Raw genomic sequence first — 20,720 nt, 5'->3', positions numbered from 1 at the left:
AGCAGAGACATTACTTTGCCAACAAAGGTCTGTCTAGTCAAGGCTATGGTTTTTCCTGTGGTCATGTATGGATGTGAGATTTGAACTGTGAAGAAGGCCGAGCGCCGAAGAATTGATGCTTTTGAACTGTGGTGTTGGAGAAGACTCTTGAGAGCCCCTTAGACTGCAAGGAGATCCAACCTGTCCATTCTAAAGGAGATCAGATCTGGGATTTCTTTGGAGGGAATGATGCTGAAGCTGAAACTCAGTACGTTGGCCACCTCATGTGAAGAGTTGACTCTTTGGAAAGGACTCTGATGCTGAAAGGGACTGGGGGCAGTAGAAGGGGATGACAGAGGATGATGAGATGGCTGGATGGCATCACTGACTCGAGTGAGTCTAAGTGAGTCTAAGTGAACTCCGGGAATTGGTGATGGACAGGGAAGCCTGGCATGCTGCGATTCATGGGTCTCAAAGAGTCAGATATGACTGAGCGACTGAAGTGAGCTGAACTGACTGACCTGGGGAGTTCCTCTTTCAGTATCCTATCATTTTGCCTTTTCATACTGTTTATGGGGTTATCATGGAGAAGACAGATGGCACCCCACTCCAGTACTTTTGCCTGGAAAATCCCATGGACGGAAGAGCCTGGTAGGCTGCAGTCTGTGGCGTCGATAGGAGACGGACACGACTGAGTGAATTCACTTTGACTTTTCACTTTCATGCATTGGAGGAGGAAATGGCAACCCACTCCAGTGTTCTTGCCTGGAGAATCCCATGGACAGAGGAGCCTGGTGCGCTGCCGTCTATGGCGTCGTGCAGAGTAGGACATGACTGAAGTGACTTAGCAGCAGTAGCAGCAGCATGGGGTTATCAAGGCAAGAATACTGAAGTGGTTTGCCATTCCTTTTTCCAGTGGACCTCATTCTGTCATATCTCTCCACCATGACCCGCCCGTCTTGGGTTGCCCCATAGGCATGGCTTAATTTCATTGAGTTAGACAAGGCTGTGGTCCTAGTGTGATTAGATTGACTAGTTTTCTGTGAGTATGGTTTCAGTGTGTCTGCTCTCTGATGCCCTCTTGCCAGACCTACCATCTTACTTCGGTTTCTCTTACCTTGGGTGTGGGGTATCTCTTCTTGGCTGCTCAAGCAAAGCGCAGCCGCCTTTCCTTACCTTGGACGAGGGGCGTCTCCTCACCGCTGACCTTCAACATGGGATAGCTCCTCAAGGCCCTCCTGTGCCCGAGCAGCCACAGCTCCTTGGACATTTTGTTGGTCCTCCTGGCCGCCGCCCCTGGCCTCGGGCGTAGGGTAGCTCCTCCCTGCCGCCTCCCTTGGCCTCGGGCGTTGGGGCATGGGGTAGCTCCTCCCGGCCGCCGCCCCTGACCTCGTTAGCAGGGTAGCTCCTCTTGGCAGTTCGCAGGGTAGCTCCTCTCGGCTGCCGCCCCTGACCTTGGACGTAGGGTAGCTCCTCCCGGCTGCTGCCCCGACCTCGGACTTGGGTAGCTCTTCTAGGCCGTTCCTGCGCCGACGCAGCCTGGCATTCTCGGCTGCTGCCCCTGACCTCGGACGTCGGGTAACTCCTCTTGGCCGCCGCCCTTCGGGCATGGGGTCCTCCTGGCTTCTGCTCCTGACCTCGGATGTGGGGTAGCTTCTCTCGGCTGCGCTTAGTGTGCCGGTGGCAGCCGCAGCCGCGCTTAGGTTGTACTTTAGATATAACGGTAAAGTCTCTTAAGGCTGTTTCAGAGAAGTCTCTGATAGACCTGGATTTGAATAAGGTTTGAGAAACAAGAAAGTTGTTGTTTTCTAAAGAGTTCCTTTTTAAACTCTCCAGAAAAGATTAGAATAATAAGACTTAGTTTGAGTTATCTGCCTAAGAATCCTCTTGACTGGGAGTTGAAATTGTTTGACTGAAAAAACTGTTTTGCCTACCTACCTATTCCTTCCTCTTTTCCCGTTCATACCCTTTGGACAGGACTTGAAGAGGATTCTTTTTTCTTTTTTTGTTTAATGTCTTTTTAAAGATCTCTTTATTCAGATAAGCTGTACATATTAAATGTATGCAACTTGATGAGCTTGGAGGTAGGTATTCATTTGTGAAGAGATCGCAATATATGCAGTAAATATATCCATCACCTCCAAATTTTCTTACAGCCCTCTTTGGAGAGGATTTTATTAGTTCAGTATCTTATCCATTTCAAGTCAGAAGTAGACATGAGTCAGATGAGTAATTGATGTAGTGTTTCCCTGGTTGTAAACAGAACTTGTAGGTTTTATATGGCATGAAAAGGGCTGCTTAAGTCAGAGATAAGTAGAAAATTTATCAACAAGTGCTTGTTAAATGCCAGGTATTATTTTAATGGCTGAGTTTATTCACTAGTGAGGAAAATCCCTGCTTTCATGGAACTGATATTTGACTGGGAAGAAAGAGACCAGGAAAAGAGATAATGTGAGGTTGGCATTTGATGGTCACTAGTAGGAGGGAGGGGCCTCCCTGGTGGCTCAATGGTAAAGAATCGGCCTGCCAATCAATGCAGGAGACACGGGTTCCATCCCTGGGTCAGGAAGGATCCCCTGGAGAAGGAAATGGCAAATCACTCCAGTATTCTTGCCTGGGAAATCCAATGACAGGAGCGTGATGGACTGCAGTCCATGGGGTTGCATGTTGTTGTGGGAGACAACAGCAGCAAGTAGGAGGAGGCTGCTGCTTTAAATAGAGTAGACAGTTAAAACTTCATTTTAAGGCGACTTCATTAAAGGTTGAGCAGTGTTTGTGTTTGATAGGGGGATGAGACATGTAGATATCTGGGGGAAGACCATTTCCAGACAGAGAGAACAGCAAAAACCACCTTGAAGTGAACTTGTTTATCATGTTCCAAGGAATAACGAGGAGGCTTATAGGGCTGGAGCAGAGAAAGCAAGAGGGAAGGATAGATGAAGTCACAGAGACTGTCAGGTCAAGTAAGAGTTTGTAGGATAGTGTTTAGGACTCTTATCTCCAAGAGAAGTCACCCACCGAGGGTTGTGAGCAACCAAGTGACATGATTTGGCTTGTTTTTCAGAAGGGTCACTCTGATTGCTTTATGATAGTGGGCCAAGAGCAGAAGCAGACCAGTTAGGACGCTGTTGTAGTAATCTGAGAGATAATGGTGGTTTGGATTAGGCTAGTAACAGGGGAAGAAGTGAGGACTTAGTTTTGGATGCATTCTGAAGATCAGTTCAGTTGCTCAGTTGTGTCCCGACTCTTTGTGATGCCACGGACTGCAGCATGCCAGGCTTCCCTGTCTGTCGTCAATTTTCAGAGCTTGGTCAAACTCGTGTCCATAAAGTTGGTAATGCCATCCAACCATCTCATCCTCTGTCATCCCCTTCTCCTCCTGCCTTCAGTCTTTCCCCGCATCAGGGTCTTTTCCAGTGAGGTATTTTATCGCATCAGGTGGCCAAAGCACTGGAGCGTCAGCATCATTCCTTCCAATGACTATTCAGGACTGATTTCCTTTGGGATGGACTGTTTGATCTTGCAGTTCAAGGGACTGTTACAAGTTTTCTCCAACACCACAGTTCAAAAGTATCAATTCTTCGGCACTCAGCTTTCTTTATAGTCCAACTCTCACATCCATACATGACTACTGGAGAAACCATAGCTTTGACTAGATGGACCTTTGTTGGCAAAGTAATGTCCCTGCTTTTTAATATGTCCTTTTAATTTTAATAATTAAATAATTAATTTTAATAATGTCCCTGCTGTCTAGGTTTGTCACAGCCTTTATTCCAAGGAGCAAGTGTCTTTTAATTTCATGGCTGCAGTCACCATCTGCAGTAATTATGGAGCCCAAGAAAATAGTCTGTCACTGTTTCCATTGTTTCCCCATCTATTTGCCATGAAGTGATGGGACCAGATGCCATGGTCTTAGTTTTCTGCATATGGAGTTTTAAGCCAATTTTTTCACTCTGCTCTTTCACTTTCATCAAGAAACTCTTCAGTTCCTCTTCACTTTTTGCCATTAAGGGTGGTGTCATTTGCATATATGAGGTTATTGATACTTCTCTGGCAATCTTGATTCCAGCTTGAGCTTCACCCAGCTGGCATTTTGCATGACGTACTTTGCATAGAGGTTGAAAAAACAGGAAACAGGGAGACAATACACAGCCTTGACGTACTCCTTTTCCAATTTGGAACCAGTCAGTTGTTCCATGTCTGGTTCTTATTTTTGCTTCTTAACTTGCATACAGGTTTCTCAGGAGGCAGGTCAGGTGGTCTGGTATTCCCATCTCTTTCACAATTTTCCACAGCTTATTGTGATCCACACAGTCAAAGGCTTTGGTGTATTTATTAAAGCAGAAGTAGATGTTTTTCTAGAACTTTCTTGCTTTTACGATGATGCAAAGGATGTTGGCAATTGATCTCTGGTTCCTCTGCCTTTTCTAAATCCAGCCTGAACATCTGGAAGTTCTTGGTTTATGTACTGTTGAAGTGTCGCTTGGAGAATTTTGAGTACTACTTTGCTAGCATGTGAGATGAGTGTAATTGTGCACTAGTTTGAACATTCTTTGGCATTGCCTGTCTTTGGGATTGGAATGAAAACTGACCTTTTCCAGTCCTGTGGCCACTGCTGTGAAGTCATCCAGTCGTGTCCAACTGTGCAACCCCGTGGACTGTAGACCACCAGACTCCTCCATCCATGAAATTTTCTAGGGAAGAGTACTGGAGTGGGTTGCCATTTCCTTCTCCAATGGATCTTCCCGACCCAGGGATAGAACCCAGGTCTCTCACATTGCAGGTAGACGCTTTACCGTGTCTGAGCCACTAGGGACACTGCTGAATTTTCAAAATTTGCTGGCATATTGAGTGCTGCATTTTCACAGCATCACCTTTTAGGATTTGAAAGAGCTCAACTGGAATTCCATCACCTCCACTAGCTTTGTTTGTAGTGATGCTTCCTAAGGCCCACTTGACTTGGCACTCTAGGATGTCTGGCTCTAGGTGAGTGATCACACCTTCGTGGTTATCTGGGTCATGAATATCTCTTTTGTATAGTTCTTCTGTTTATTCTTGCCACCTCTTCTTAATATCTTCTGCTTCTGTTAGGTCCATACTGTTTCTGTCCTTTATTGTGCCTATCTTTACATGAAATGTTTTTTTGGTATCTGAATTTTCTTGAAGAGATCTCTAGTCTTTCCCATTCTATTGTTTTCCTCCATTTCTTTACATTGATCACTGAGGAATGCTTTCTTATCTCTCCTTGCTGTTGTTTGGAACTCTGCGTTCAGATGGATATATATATCTTTCCTTTTCTCCTTGCCTTTTGTTCTCGTCTTTTTTTGGCTATTTGTAAGGCCTCCTCAGAAAACCATTTTGCCTTTCTTTTTCTTGGGGGTAGTCTTGATCACTGTTTCCTTCCTATACAGTGTCATGAACCTCCATCCATAGTTCTTCAGGCACTCTTATTAGATTTAATCCCTTGAATTAATTTCTCATTTCCACTGTATAGTCATAAGGGATTTGATTTAGATCATACCTGAATGGCCTTGTGGTTTTCCCTACTTTCTTCAATTTTAAGTCTGAATTTGGTAATAAGGAGTTCATGATCTGAGCCACAGTCAGCTCCCTATCTTGTTTTTGCTGACTGTGTAGAGCTTCTCCATCTTTGGCTACAAAGAATATAATCAGTCTGATTTTGTATTGACCATTTGGTGATGTCCATGTGTAAGGTTATCTCTTGTGGTGTTGGAAGAGGATGTTTGCTATGACCAGCATTCTCTTGGTAAAACTCTGTTAGCCTTTGCCCTGCTTTATTTTGTACTCTGAGGCCAAACTTGCCTGTTAACTCCATGTAACTCTTAACTTTTTACTTTTGCATTCCAGTCCCCTGTGATGAAAAGGGCATCTTCTTCTGATGTTAGTTCTAGAAGGTCTTGTAGGTCTTCATAGAACCTTTCAACTTCAGCTTCTTCAGTGTTACTGGTTGGGGCATAGACTTGGATTACTGTGAGATTGAATGGTTGGTTTGCCTTGGAATGAACAGAGATCATTGTGTCGTTTTTGAGATTTCATCCAAGTACTGCATTTCGGACTCTTTTGTTGACTCTGAGGGCTACTCCTTTTCTTCTAAGGGATTCTTGCCCACAGAAGTAGATAAAATGGTCATTTGAATTAAATTCACCCATTCCAGTCCGTTTTAGTCACTGATTCCTAAAATGTCAGTGTTCACTCTTTCTGTCTCCTGTTTGACCACTTCCAATTTACCTTGAGTCATGGACCTAACATTCCAGGTTCCTATGCTATATTGTTCTTTACAGCATGGAACTTTACTTCCATCACCAGTTACATCCGCAACTGGGCATTGTTTCTGTTTTGGCTCTGTCTTGTCATTCTTTCTGGAGTTATTTCTCCACTGATCTCCAGTAGCATATTGGGCACCTACTGACCTGGGGAGTTCATCTTTCATTGCTCCATCTTTTTGCCTTTTCATACTGTCCATGGGGTTCTCAAGGCAGGAATGCTGAGGTGGTTTGCCATTCCCTTCTCGAGCGAACCACATTTTGTCAGAACTCTCCAATATGACCCGTCTCTCTCGGGTGGTCTTAAACGGCATGGCTCATAGTTTCGTTGAGTTAGACAGGTCTGTGATCCATGTAATCAGTTTGGTTATTTTTTTGTGATTGTGGTGTTCATTCTGTCTTCCCTCATGGATAAGGATAAGAGGCTTGTGGGAGCTTCCTGTTGGGAGAGACTGACTGTGGGGGAAGGTGTTGGTGAGGGGCTATGCTCAGTAAATCTTTAATCCAATTGTCTGTTGATGGGCGGGGCTGTGTTCCCTCTCTGTTGTTTTTAGCCTGAGGCCAAACTATGGTAGGGGCAATTACAGTCTTGGTGATCTCCTTCAAAAGGACTTGTGTATGCACTGTTGTATTCAGTGTCCCTGACTCTGCAGCAGTCCACTGTTGACCCACGCTTCCACCAGAGACTCCTGGACTCTAACAGGCAATTCTGGCTTAGTCTTTTGTGGGGACACTGCTCCTTTCTCCTGGCGTGCACAGAGTTTTGTTTGTGCCTTCCAGGAGTCTGTTTCCCTAGTCCTTTGGAAGTTCTATAATCAAATCCCACTGGCCTCCAAAGTCAAATTCCCTGAGCGTTCTCAGTCCCTTAGCCAGATCCCCAGATTAGGGAGTCTGTTGTGGGTCCTAGAACTTTCTTAACATTGCTAGAATTTCTTTGGTACAATAGTTCTGCAGCTTGTGGGTCATCTGCTTGGCGGCTCTGTGATGGGGCTAATGGCGCCCTCCTCCAAGAGGGGTTAACATCACACTCTGCATGACCCAGGTCTGCTGCAGCCAGAGCCCCCGTCCCCGTGGCAGGCCATTGCTGACCCAAACCTCCTCAGAAGACACTCAAACACTCAAAGGCAGGTTTGGCTCGTTCTCGGGTCTCTGGGTCCTGATGCACACGAGATTTTGTTTGAGCCCTCTGAGCATCTCTGGCAGGTATGGGGTTTGATTCTGAATCTGATTTTGCCCCTCCTACTGCAGCCATGAAATTAAAAGACACCTACTCCTTGGAAGGAAAGTTATGACCAACCTAGATAGCATATTGAAAAGCAGAGACGACATTTTGCCAACAAAGGTCTGTCTAGTCAAGGCTATGGTTTTTCCAGTGGTCATGTATGGATGTGAGAGTTGGACTGTGAAGAAAGCTGAGCGCCAAAGAATTGATGCTTTTGAACTGTGGTGTTGGAGAAGACACTTGAGATTCCCTTGGACTGCAAGGAGATCCAACCAGTCTATTCTGAAGGAGATCAGCCCTGGGATTTCTTTGGAAGGAATGATGCTGAAGCTGCAACTCCAGTACTTTGGCCACCTCATGCGAAGAGTTGACTCATTGGAAAAGACTCTGATACTGGGAGGGATTGGGGGCAGGAGGAGAAGGGGACGTCAGAGGATGAGATGGTTGGACGGCATCACTGACTCGATGGACATGAGTCTGAGTGAACTCCAGGAGTTGGTGATGGACAGGGAGGCCTGGCGTGCTGCAATTCATGGGGACGCAAACAGTCAGACACGACTGAGCGACTGAACTGAACTGTCTTGTTGGAGCTTTTCCTCTGCCCTTGGATGTGCGGGGTATCTTTTCTTGGTGGGATTCAACATTATCCTGTCGATGATTGTTCTTCAGCAAGTTGCAATTTTGGAGTTCTTGCAGCAGAAGATTAGTGCACATCCTTTTTCTCTGCCATCTTGAAGACTGAAGATAGAGACAACAGAATTTCCTCTTGGATTAGTAGTGAGGTGATAGACTAAAGGGGACTGACTGCAAACTTTTTGGCCTGAGCACCAGGAAAGATGGAGTGGATGTCTTCTCAGCTGGAGAAGACTGTAGGTATGCCAGCTTAGGGGGAAAGATTAGCCATTCTGTTCTAGATGTGATTGAGACTCTTAGTAGATTTTCAAGTACAAATATTGAGTTAGAGTGCTGGATATGGGAACCTGGTATTAAGTGGTTGGTGGGAGAGGGTGGCTCCAAACAGGATATGTAAATTTTGAGGTTGACTTAAAGCCAGGAGACCAGATGAGTTAACTTCACCTGAAAACTGAGTTTGGATAGATAAGAGGTTCTGACAAGAGTTGGAGGTTGTGGTGATGAGTAAGAATCAGTAAGCAGGCTGGCAAAATAGGAGCAAGTGGAATAGAAAGAAAAACAAGAGATGGTAGTGCTTGAAAGGCAAGAGAGGAATCTGTATCAATCTGAATAATTGGGTCTTTGAATTGCTACCAGAGTGGCCAAGTAAGATGAGAAGTGAGACTTTGTTAGAGATAGCAGTGTGGAAGGTCACTGGTGACCTTCTGTAGAGTAGTTTCTGTGAAATGGTGGAGTGTGCGTGTGTGCTAAATTGCTTCAGTTGTGTCCAACTCTTTGCGAACCTATGGACTGTAGCCCATCAGGCTGCTCTGCCCAAGGGATTCTCTAGGCAAGAATACTGGAGTGTGTTGCTGTTTCCTTCTCCATGGAATCTTCCTGACCCAGGGATCGAACCTGCATCTCTTATGTCTACTGCATTGGCAGGAGAGTTCTTTACCACTAGCTCCACCTGGGCTGGTGAAAGGGTAGATATGAAAGCCTTATTAGAATGGATTCAAGATACAGTGGGGAAAATGTGACCTGGGGATAATAAATACAGAAGTCCTCTCCCTAGCTCTGTGATTGTGTTGTAAATGAAAAAAGGTTTTCTGGTGGTGCTGGAGAAATATGTGGGATTGTGAGGATTTGTTTTTAAGGTGGGAAACTGAGGATATAAATTGCAGATGGAAATTACTTAGCACAGAGGAAGATTTTGATGATGCTGGAAAGGTAGATTGCTATAGGGAGATCCATGAATAGGTGACTTGGGATGGACCTAGAGTAGTACTTGTTAAACTTTGTTCTGTACAGGTATCACCTGGGGTGCTTGTTAAACTGCAGATACAGTTCCGTTGGTGTGGGATGGGGCCTGAAATTCTGCATTTCTAAGTCCCTTGATGATGTCTGTTTCTGGTTACCTGTGCTATAATTTGAGTATAAGAATTTGGCACTTCAAGCACAAGAGCTAGCAGGTTATGTTGGTGTACAGTCATATAGGTTAGTGGATATGACGCTCTCTTCAGGTTGTTTCTGTTTTCTCAGTGGAACAGGAAGCAAGTCATTATCCTAGGGTTGAGGATGGAGGAGACAGTATAAAATCATCTAGGAAAGTAGAGTTAGACTAGAAAAGTAGAATCGTGGGATTGTATTAAGGGCCCACTTACGGTTTGTGGTTATGAATTTAAATTGAGATGGATTGAATACGGTTGTATGTATGTATGTCTGTAGTTACATTCAGCTGTGTGAGTGCCTGTGAGGGTAGGTGGGCAGTTGGGGTGTAGAATGGCAAGTATTTTGAAGTGGGGGAAGGGGGCGAGTTATTTATGGGTGTATGCAACAGTGCTCAGAAATGACAGACCATGGAATCTAAACTGGGAAAGGTGGAAAATGAGAGAATACTAGGTTAAACAAAGAAAATGTGTGGATTTATTGTTGTTTTGTTTTTTAATTGCAGATCTCCTCATCTTTAATTTGCTAAGGAGCTCTGCAGATCTTCAGGAGAGGAAAATAGTGTTCATGTCCCCAATGTTTTTTCATCAAGGAACATATGAGCTTGTATTCTACTAAATAAACTTAGGGAAAAGACGTCCTATATTTTTGGCTAAAACAAGTATTAACATCAGGAATTATGATTTTATTTAAAGTGGAGGGTTGTGCTGCAGATAAGGAAGGAGGGAGGTCGTAAAATGATATTTTAAAATCGCTTCTTTCAGCTCTAAAAACTATTTTAAATGTATTTTAAATTTAATTATTTCTGTTAAAAGATTGTTAGCATCCTTGTAAGTCATATAGATATGTAATCATAATCATAATAAAATATTTACTATGTGGACAAATCATAATCATATAATAAAATATTTACTATATGGACAAATACAGAAAGATTTTCAACCATTGGTTTTTTCTCTTTTTTTGTCTCTTTCTCTCTTTTGGATATTACAGATGACCATGGATGAAAAATATGTAAACAGCATTTGGGACCTTCTGAAAAATGCAATTCAAGAAATCCAGCGTAAGAATAACAGTGGTCTTAGTTTTGAGGAGCTCTATAGAAATGCATATACAATGGTTTTGCATAAACATGGAGAAAAGCTCTACACTGGACTAAGAGAAGTTGTTACCGAACATCTCATAAATAAGGTATCCAACTTTTAAAGGACTATTGCTAACTGTATTGAACTTAGAAGTATTATTTTTAAAGGTTCCAGGAAGCCTATAGAAATAATAGTAGCTATGTTGTAAAACCTCACTTAAAAACTTATATTCAGCTAAATTAGAATTTTTGATAATTGAGGGAAGGTGGAATTTGTGATCTTTGATAAGTATAATTTCAGAAATAAATTTAATATACATATGGTTGTTTATGAATAAGTTAATTATAGATCATCATTTTCTTTAAAATGCTTATCTGCCCATTTTAGTTTTGTCGTCTTTGTATATTTGAAAATAAGATGACTACATTGTTTAAAAAATGTTGTCTAAGACTTTTTACCGAATGAAATTGGCCTTATTCATTTTAACTGAGTTTTATTACAATGAATAGGAATTTTTTAAGATAAATTAGTGTTGGACTGTTAACATTATAAAATGGTTCTTTGGTTCCAAAAAGATGTATTTGTTTTTTTTTAGAACAAATGTTTTTTATAAAGCAGACTCTTCCACTATAAGTATGTCCTGCTTTAAGATTGTCAGATAAGATGTAAAATACCACAGATAAATAAAAACATCTCCGAGTTTTTGCATGGTATTAGGGTATTTGTTTTTTAAATTTTGTTCTGAAAAAAAAAAAAAATGGAAAAGTTGCATCAGTAGTACAATAATTTCTTTATATTGTAGATTTACCAGTTGTCAAGATTTTGCCACATTTTAGCCAATCTTCTATTGGTATTTGTTATTACTATTATTGGTATTATTATTATTGCCAGACAGAGAATTAGTTTTAGATTCGTTTACACTCAAATGCTTTGGAATATTTCTCCTAAGAACAAGGAAATTCGCTCACTTAATCAAAGAACAATATTCAAAATCAGGCAGCTTAACATGAATATAAAACTATTATCTAATATGATCCACATTCAGATTCACCAGTTGTCCTTTGTGGCAGTGATGTCCTTTATAGCAGTATGTTTTCTGATCCAGGATCTTCATCCAGGATCACTCACTCAATTTCTCAGCCTGCTTTTGTCTTTGAGCACACTGACATTTTTGAGAGTATAGGTCAGTTGTTTTGTAGACTGTCCCTCGGTTTTTGGTTTGTCTGATTGTTTCCTCATGACTAGTTTCAGGTTGTGCGTTTTTGGCAGGAATTATACATAAGTGATGTTGTGTCCTCAGTGCAGCACATCAGGAGGCACATGATGTCAGTTTATCCCATTATTGGTGATGTTAACTTTGATCACTTGGTGTCCGCCAGATTTCTCCACTGTGAAGGTACCTTTTTTCCCTTTGTAATTCATAAGTAATTTGTTCAGATATATTTTGAGACTGTGTAAATATCCTGTTCCCCAAGAAACTTTTCATGTGATGGTATTAGCATCCATTGATGATTCTTGCATGAATCATTGTTTCTACAATGGTTACAAAATAATCACTTTATATTTCTACTCTTCTGTAATTCTTTTCTCTTAAATGGAATTACATGAGCAGGTAGCTAGTGTCTCATGAAGCAAGGGGATTAAGTTCTTCATTCATTCAGTAGTTTTTTTTGTTGTTGTTGTTAAGTGCCTAACTGTACAACTTTCTAAGAAAATGTAGTAGATGCAAACAGATATGATGCTGTCCCTTTCCAGGTTTGTTTTTGTTTTTATTCTGATGTGAGAGATGATATACATATTTAGATAACAGTGTGTGGCATTACATAATTAAAGGGCAAATGAGTTGTATAGGCAATAAATGGCTTAGTTATTCAAATGAGGGAGATACTACCGTGGGCTGTAAGATTTCATAGGAAAGGATGAAATTGAACTGAACCATGAAAAATTTCGAATATAAGTGAACGATGCAGCAGGTGTTTCCGGGATGTCAGATGTCTCATGATTATACAGAAATAAACTTGGTGGTAAGTAGAGTTGGATTGAGGTGTGTAACAATTTATGGGGATTAGTGGAGTGTAGTGTTGCAGAGTTGATTTGGGAATAGATTGGAGAAAAACTTGAATGCCAAGCTAAGGAATTTGAACTTTACAATGGAGGTTTATTGGAGGTTTTTAAGTGGATGATAATATGACAGAATATTTTAAGATTAAGATGAGAGTATATAAAGTAGAATTGAGGGAATGTGTGTGCTAGAAACAGAGGAAGACCTGGAAAAAGCTAATTAAGATGATAGTCTAAAAATGTGATGTCAACAATTCTGAAATAAGATAAAATTTAGTTACTAGGAGAGAATTACGGTGCTACCAAAAGAATTATTGTGAACTTCGGTGGAAAACGGATTTAGAATGGGTAGAGGAGATGAAAAATTTTGCTTTAGGTTAATATTGGAAGCTTTTATAGTTAGAAGTCAACTTAGAAACCATTTTACATGTGAGGAAATTTGTGTGAGAGATTGTACTAAGGTGTCCAAGTAGAGATATGGTGGGTTTGGAGCTTGGCAGGAACTCAGAACTGGAGAGTGAGATCAGACATTTGGTAGCTTGCACTGAGGAATATGTGTTGGGAGTTCAAAAACGAAAATCCCAGAGCCAAGGGGTGAATCTTCAAAAGCAAACTATGGTAAACAGGTGTGAGAAATGAAGACTAATTTAAGAATCTTGGCATCAAAAAGAGAAGAAAAGTAGAGTGGAAGAGGTTTGTTTAAAGCTGTAGAAGAGAAGTTTGGAGCAGCTGAAGTTTGGATATGAAGGGAATGTGAAATGGAACAGTGGAGAAGTAAAGGTAGAAGGGGAGCAGATTCTCACAGGGCATGATGATAATGATCCCAGCTAAGTCTTATTTAGCATTTACTATGTGCTAGGTCCACTTTTAGTGCTTTTGGATGTGTTCACTTAGTTAATGGTCACAACACAAGGAGCCAGATACTACTATTATTACCTCTGTTTAAAAATGAAGAAACCCAGGCACACAGTGTTGGTTATTTGTCCAAATACATGAAGTTAGGGACTTCCCGGTAGCTCAGATTCTAAAGAATCCACCTGTGATAGAGAAGACCCATGTTCGATCCCTGGGTCAGGAAGATCCTCTGGAGAAGGGATTGGCAACCCACTCCAGTATTCTTGCCTGAGAATTTCATGGAAAGAGGAGCCTGGCAGGCTACAGCCCATGGGTTTGCTAAGAGTTGGACACAACTGAGCGACTAACACTTCACTTTCACAAAGTTAGTAAGTATCCTAGCTGAAAACAGTATTCAAGCAGTGTGGCTTCAGGCTGAATCCCTAACTTTTCTATAAATCTGCTCCTGAGGCATAATGAATGGATGAAGATGCAGTAAATATGCTGAAATTGAGGGTGCATGTGGAGTTTCATGAATATTGCCTCAGTGTTTATAAAACTGTAGTCCTTTAAATTTTAGTTTTTGGTTTGTTTATGGTTAAAATCAAGAAGTTGGCAGGAGTATCTTTGAGATGCTTTAGTTCTAAAACTACTGCAAATCTAATAATTAAGCAGTGTATCTTCTGAAAATGAGATGAAGAGGCTTGGAGTAGCTCCTGTGGGGAATGTACTAAGGAATTGGCAAGTGAGGGAAAAGATATCTCTGTGGGAGTTGGCCTGAATGTATGATTTATCTTTCTTCCTTTTTTTTTTTTTTTTTCTTTCTTTTTTTTAAGAAGTGCTTTGCAGCTTGGGCACAGATGCAGGGAAAAAACCTCTATATTTATGTGCTTTGATTCAAAAAGTGAGGAGAGGAGGGAAGGTCAGAGTGAGAGGTCAGTGTTAATGTGACAGATTTTTGGACTCTGAAACATGGTTAGGTGGAAATTGGAGTCATGTGAACAATAACTCTGTGGTAATTGTTAAGAGCTTCAGTATAGTCGACTTCTTAAAGTGGTCCCATATCGAAGATTAACTGTTTTTTCAAAATATAGCCAGTTCTCTACAGTATATTCCAGAGAACATGTATTCGAGTTGATTATGCTAAAGAATTAAAAAGTGAATCTGCTGAACTTTTATTTCTCCTATAAGTATTAATGAAATAGCAGCAGCATCTGAAGATGTTCTTTAATTTTTTTTCTTTCTTTCACAAATACTCATTTGACCACCTTAGCTAGTTAATTTCTGACTAGGAAATGTGCCAGTATCAGCATATCTGATAATTTCTTTGTTTCAGTTGAATTAAGGTTTTGAACCTCTGGTGATATCTGTGCTTTCATTTTTCTGTTTCCTGTTGATCTTATTTCATTTTTAGTTTGATTTTATAAGACACTTTAAAAAATCATACAAATACAGTACTGTCTAAAGGGGACACTATTACAGAAGTCTTAACTGACAGAGCCATCATACAGTAGTGTAACATGTTTGTCCTCTGATGTAGGAAGTCCATTTGTTCTACCAAATAGGACTTAGGGATGTTACTGATATAATGTGCAGAGAGAGAGTTTGCATGTAAATCAATAGTGCCTGTTTCTACATTGCACCTTCTGCCTGGAAGGTAAGAGAATGGTTTAGGGTTCTGTGGTATCAAAGTTCATAGAAAGTCTCTACAGAGGACTTAGCTTTTCTTCTATACACTGCTAAGAACTCCATAATAATAAATAATAATAGTTTAATAATAAATAATTTAGAAGTAGATGCAGTGAAAAAAAGTACTGGATAGAAAGTAGGGAGAATGAGGCATTAGACCTGATTCTACCACTAAATATTGAATGTCTTTAGTCTCACAGAATATATCCCTTTTTATGGTTCTGGAAGCATTCCTACAGCTTTTTGTTCAGTATGCTTTGAGTAGTTAGCTGAACTGCCTAGCTAATGATGTATTTTTTAAAGCAAAATTATTTTCCATTGAAGTGAACGTTTTAGTGCTGTGGTATAGACAGCCAGGACTATCTTTTCACATTGAAGAAATAAGTTTGCCACATTGAAGCAGGCGTAGAAGTTAAATGCTGTTTCTTTCTTGGTAGTATATTCTATCTGTAGAAGAATATTTCCCCAAGAAACTGAGACCCAAAGGAATTCAGTAAATTTCTCAAGACCACAAAAACAAAACCTACTGTGTATTGTGACCTTCTCTGCCTTGTCGTAAATATGAAAACATTTCAGAATTCTCAGGGACTATTTTTTTTCTAACGCAGATACCTTTAAAGGCACGATTATATTGGGGAGAAAAAAGGTTATGCTACTTTTAAGTTTTAAGGATTTTTAAATTATAGGTCATTTTGTAAAAGCCTCAAAAGTATCCTTGTAAAATTACTCATCACCAAATTTAACATTCAAAAGTATTATTTGCTGGACTGGCTTGGGTGTAAGAAATACTAAATGGATGCATCTGATTTCTGCATTCATGGAACAGATAAACAAGTAAACATTCTATTACTTGTGGGCAGGGTAGATTAGGATGGAGCCATTTTTTTTTAATGTTTCTATTTTTATTTTATTTTTAAGCTTTATTGAGGTATAGCTGAAATTGTCAGATATTTAAAGTGTTTTGTTTGGGTCATGTCCTTTTAGAAGATTCCTATTTGAGATTCAGACTTCATAGAAAGTCTCTACAGAGGACTTAGCTTTTCTATACACTGCTAAGAACTCCGTAATAATAAATAATAATAGTTTAATAATGAATAATTTAGAAGTAGATGCAGTGAAAAAAAGTACTGGATAGAAAGTAGGGAGGATGAGGCATTAGACCTGATTCTACCACTAAGTATTGAATCAAGTTACTAAATTTTTCTGGACTTAAGATTATTAATGTATAAAATGATTGGGATTAGTTAGCCTGAATGAGCATTAAATTTATATAATGATTATGTACCTTGATAATTTTGGTTACTTAGGAAAATGATAGTTTTTGAGTTTACCGTTGTCCTTTCATGTGCCATAATACATGTTTAGAATAGAAGTTTTTCCATTTTTAATTGTTTCTTAAGGTCAGGAGAAACTCTTTGGTTTTAATATAGAAAAAACTTTATTATCCTAATCTTGTTATGAATAACAAGTTTCTTAGATTTGCCTTAAGGTTAATTTCCCTCCTTTTCCCCCAAATTTCTACTTTTTAGTAATAATAGTAAGATAGCCTCATAAGTGAGTTTATAAAAACTAATTTTTGTACTGTAAAAGTTTGTTCTTTTAGGAAAATAGCTGAACAGAAAAGATGTTGACTTTTCAACTCTACTAGAAAGTTTATTATTGCTACAAGAAATATTTATTCCAGTGGTTTTCAAAGTCCTATCTTGTTCTTCAAATAATGTCTTAGTTTGATGGAATCAGTGTGAGGAAGGCAGAGTAAGAGGAGCTTCATCCTCTTCACTTTTCATTCATTCAGAAAACTGCCTATTGAGGACCTGTTAATGCCAGGCACTGGGCTATGCATTTGTGTTAAATCAAAGATCTTCATCTTTCTGAAACTTAGGTTACAGACTTACATACTTGAATCTCTGCCTTGTAATCCTGATCAGTTCTAAGCACTCTGTTTTTCAGGTAGGAAAAATGATGCTTTGAAGGAGAATAATTTCAATTTTTAAGTGACTTCCTGTTGATTGTGTGTGTGTGTGTGTGTGTAAATTCTCTTTGTAGAATAACATATGCTACTGTTTTTATTTTGTGTGTAGGGTCACCTTTGCTGAAAATGATGTTTCTATGTAAACTACTTGCTCAGTTTATTAATGTTTCTCCTCATCTTTAGAGGGAGAATGGGAAGAACTGGAGTTTTAAATACTATGTTTATTCATAGGTAAATTTAAATGTTTATATAGTGGTACTAATTGCCTGAGAGAATGAAGTTGGTAATTTTATGGTAAGCTCTAGACTGTTTTGTAGGCCACTTACTTAAGTAGACTTAGCTTTTATAATAAAGTTCTTTTGGTGCTTTTCCTTTGTAGGGAAATATAAATGGATGTAGAGGCACCTTTTAAATAGCATTGTATGCACAAAATATATCGTAAATATAGTGATTGCAGTGAATTAAAAAGGACATTGATAGAAACACTAGGGAATAAGATTTTCATTAGTAAAGTTCAGAGGTCCCACAGATACTGAGTCTTTCCTGTGGCTTACCCACCTGAAAAGAATTAAGACACAGTGCCTATCAGCAGGAAACCTCACCTCCCAGTTTTAGTGAGGTAATCAGATTTGAAGGGGAATTATTTTGCCTGAAGAATTCAGGGCAAAGTAGAAAGAGGAGGTCATGTTTGATGAGCCTAAAGTATTATAGAAGATCCATCATGTTAAACATAGGCAAAAGATAATCTCAGTAAGGGAAATGGCATGAACAAATAAAAAGGTAGGTAGGTAGGAGCATAGTATGGTGGACCAGTATAAGTTTAAAGGGAACATAAAAGACTTCACTTGGATTTGTAGGAAATGAGAATGATAAAGTTAGCTGGCCTAACTTTGTAGGGGATTTGGCTTTTATTCTGTGGGTGCTAGGAGCTATTGGATTTTAACCTTCAAAAAGCCTGAAGTGGAAAAGATGGAGTAAAAGGTTAAAATAGAAGTTCCAGTTTCAGTCCTTCATTGCTACTTATCTTTCATTCTCGTGCCATCTTGTCCTTTTTTCTAAATTTAAAGTTGTTGGAAGAAGCTAAGAACCCACTGAATGTTAGAGTCGCTTAGGGTGACAGGACAGTCAGAAAGAAGAGGAAGCTCTCAGCTAGGTGTACAAACCCTTAAGGGACAGGATTGGAAAGAATGACTTGAATATAAATAGGATGATAGAGATTATTAGGGATAGGGATAGGGTGAGGAGTAGGGATTAATGGAGAGTCAGAAAGACAGCAGTCAGAATATGAGGGGGGTAGGAAATTGAGTAGTTTCTACTTTAAAAGGATTGAAAGAGAAATGCTGGGGAAGAGCGAAGTTTAGAGTGTTATTTAGTTAAGTTCACCCATGTTAAACACCAGCTATTCCTACTTAAATTGTGGAGTAGACTATAAATTCTGTGAGCTCAGTGCTCATAATCTTGATTGTATTTTCTAGTGATGTTCTTTTAATATTTATTAAGCTAGGGCCTGTTTCATTCATCTTTGTGTCTTCTGCTCTCCATATAGTTGGCATCAATAATTGTCTATTGAAATGAATCTCTAAGAACACTAGTAGTCAAATGGAAGCCATTATGGTTTATATCTTGAACTGCTGACATCTGTTTTGTCTTCTGTATATGAAGTAATACTTCTGCCTACCCAAGTTCATTACTGAATCTTAACTACTATAAAACAGTGTTTCACCATTTTAAAGTGCAGTTTAGTTTTGGGGCTGACTACCTTTGATTTCTTGAGTCTGGAGTCTGTCAGTTTGGTGGAAACTCTAGATTGTGTGATCTTGTAGAACTGTGTTTTTTCTCTTCATGATACCTAGGAGAGGGTAGTTGCTGTATTGCCATACTTTGTATATGTTTTACTATTTATTTTGTCAGTGTCCCTGTTTTTCAGATTTGAACTATGGTATTAATGCTATAATGTACTGGTGCTTTTAATGTATTTAATGTATTTCTTAAACATTGGGAATGAAGTACTTGACAAATGATAATCATATTGTCCTGTGGTATACTGCTTTGTTCTTTGTTTTCCTTTCCATCCATTAGGTAAAAAGCTACCATTTTTCAGGGCATGACTTCATCCTTAAATCCTGGTTTTCCAAGTTGTGTTATTTTAAAGTTTTTAAGAAGAATGTTTTTGAAGTAAGAATGTATTTTTTTAATCCCAGATTTAGGTGTTTTTTTTTAATCTTCTTTAACATGTAGCAAATTTTCTTTATGAAACTATGAAAACCTGTTGTCCTAATAGGCATCATGTGCCCCTGCTTTGACTTCTTTAGTACTGTTCATTGAATTCTACTTTGTATTGAGGTCATATGAATGCTAATATTAAGCTCCTCCCTTCTACCCTCCTTTGTAGAGATTGTTAAGTGAGTGCATTTTATATTCCCCATGGTGCCTAACATCCTGCTTGCTTGTTGAAACTAATCTTTAAATATTAGAATTGTCAGCTCAGGGAAGAAATTTTATGTATCCATTTAAATTAAGACCTTCATTTTGGACACTTTGTGAAATTCTTAAACTTATGTTAATAACTATGTATACATTAGTAAACTTACAGAAGAATCTTTTGACAGCGGTCACAAAAAACATTTCCCTGAAATGGCTGTCTTTAGTTTTGATGATACTGGTTTAAATCCTCTGATAAAGGTGGCCAAATTTTATTCTAAAAATAAGTGAAGATAATGAGAACGGTACTGTGAATCTAGAAAATATCAAAAGGGCAGTGGATTTTATTCCATTTAGGAATCTCTTGTCATTAGTGAATTCTTAAAGTATCTACAAAAGTTAAAATTAATTCTCCTAATCTTCAGTAGGACAAACCTACTAGACAGTGTATTGAAAAGTACAGACATTACTCTGCTGCCAGAGGTCTATATAGTCAAGGCTATGGTCTTCCCAGTGGTCACATGTGGTTGTGAGAGCTGCACTGTAAAGAGGACAGAACGCCAAAGAATTGATGCCTTTGAACTGTGGTGCTGGAGAAGACTCCTGAAAAGTGCCTTGGACAGCAAGATCAAACCAGTCAGTCTTAAGGAAAATCAACCCTGAATACTTGTTGAAAGAACTGACACTAAAACTGCAGCTCCACTATTTTGGTCATCTGATGCAAGCAGCTGGCTCACTGGAGAAGTCCCTGATGCTAGAAAAGATTGAGGGCAGAAGGAGAAGAGGGCATCAGAGGATGAGATGGCTGGAAGGCATCACCGATGCAATGGACATGAACTTGGGCAAACTCTGGGAGATGGTGAGGGATAGGGAGGCCTGGCATACTGCAGACTATGGGGTTGCAAAGAGTTGGACACGATTGGTCGACTAAACAAAGCAACCATTAGTAGAAGTTTGCTTCGAAATACAAGTCTTAAGCTTGTTATATGTATTTTGAATTAGCTATATCTATTCATCAGATTTAATGGAGGTTGGCTGCATTATGAACTCCTCAAAATATGAAGTAAAGTAATTCCTTCTAGTTATGGAGAGATTTTGTTCTTTAAAAGAAG

General features: G+C 39.5%; 1 protein-coding gene across 3 annotated transcripts in view; it reads left to right on the top strand.

Annotated features, from left to right (window-relative positions):
• Window positions 1-20,720, top strand: part of CUL3 (cullin 3) — a 108,912-nt gene that overhangs the window by 26,592 nt on the left and 61,600 nt on the right. The window contains exon 2 of one of the 3 annotated variants that reach the window (XM_006049511.3): window positions 10,540-10,737. The exons of 1 other annotated variant lie outside the window; for it this stretch is intronic. In XM_006049511.3, the coding sequence (XP_006049573.1) occupies window positions 10,540-10,737 (198 nt within the window). Of the gene's footprint in view, window positions 1-10,539; window positions 10,738-11,964; window positions 12,028-20,720 lie in introns of those variants that run through there. One more of the 3 variants, XM_044937892.1, reaches the window with a different exon arrangement.

Source organism: Bubalus bubalis, chromosome 2, assembly GCF_019923935.1.
Source record: "Bubalus bubalis isolate 160015118507 breed Murrah chromosome 2, NDDB_SH_1, whole genome shotgun sequence".
Classification (NCBI taxonomy): Eukaryota; Metazoa; Chordata; class Mammalia; order Artiodactyla; family Bovidae; genus Bubalus; species Bubalus bubalis.
The sequence above is the reverse complement of the archived record's forward strand: the minus strand, read 5'-3'. Positions and strand labels throughout refer to the sequence as shown.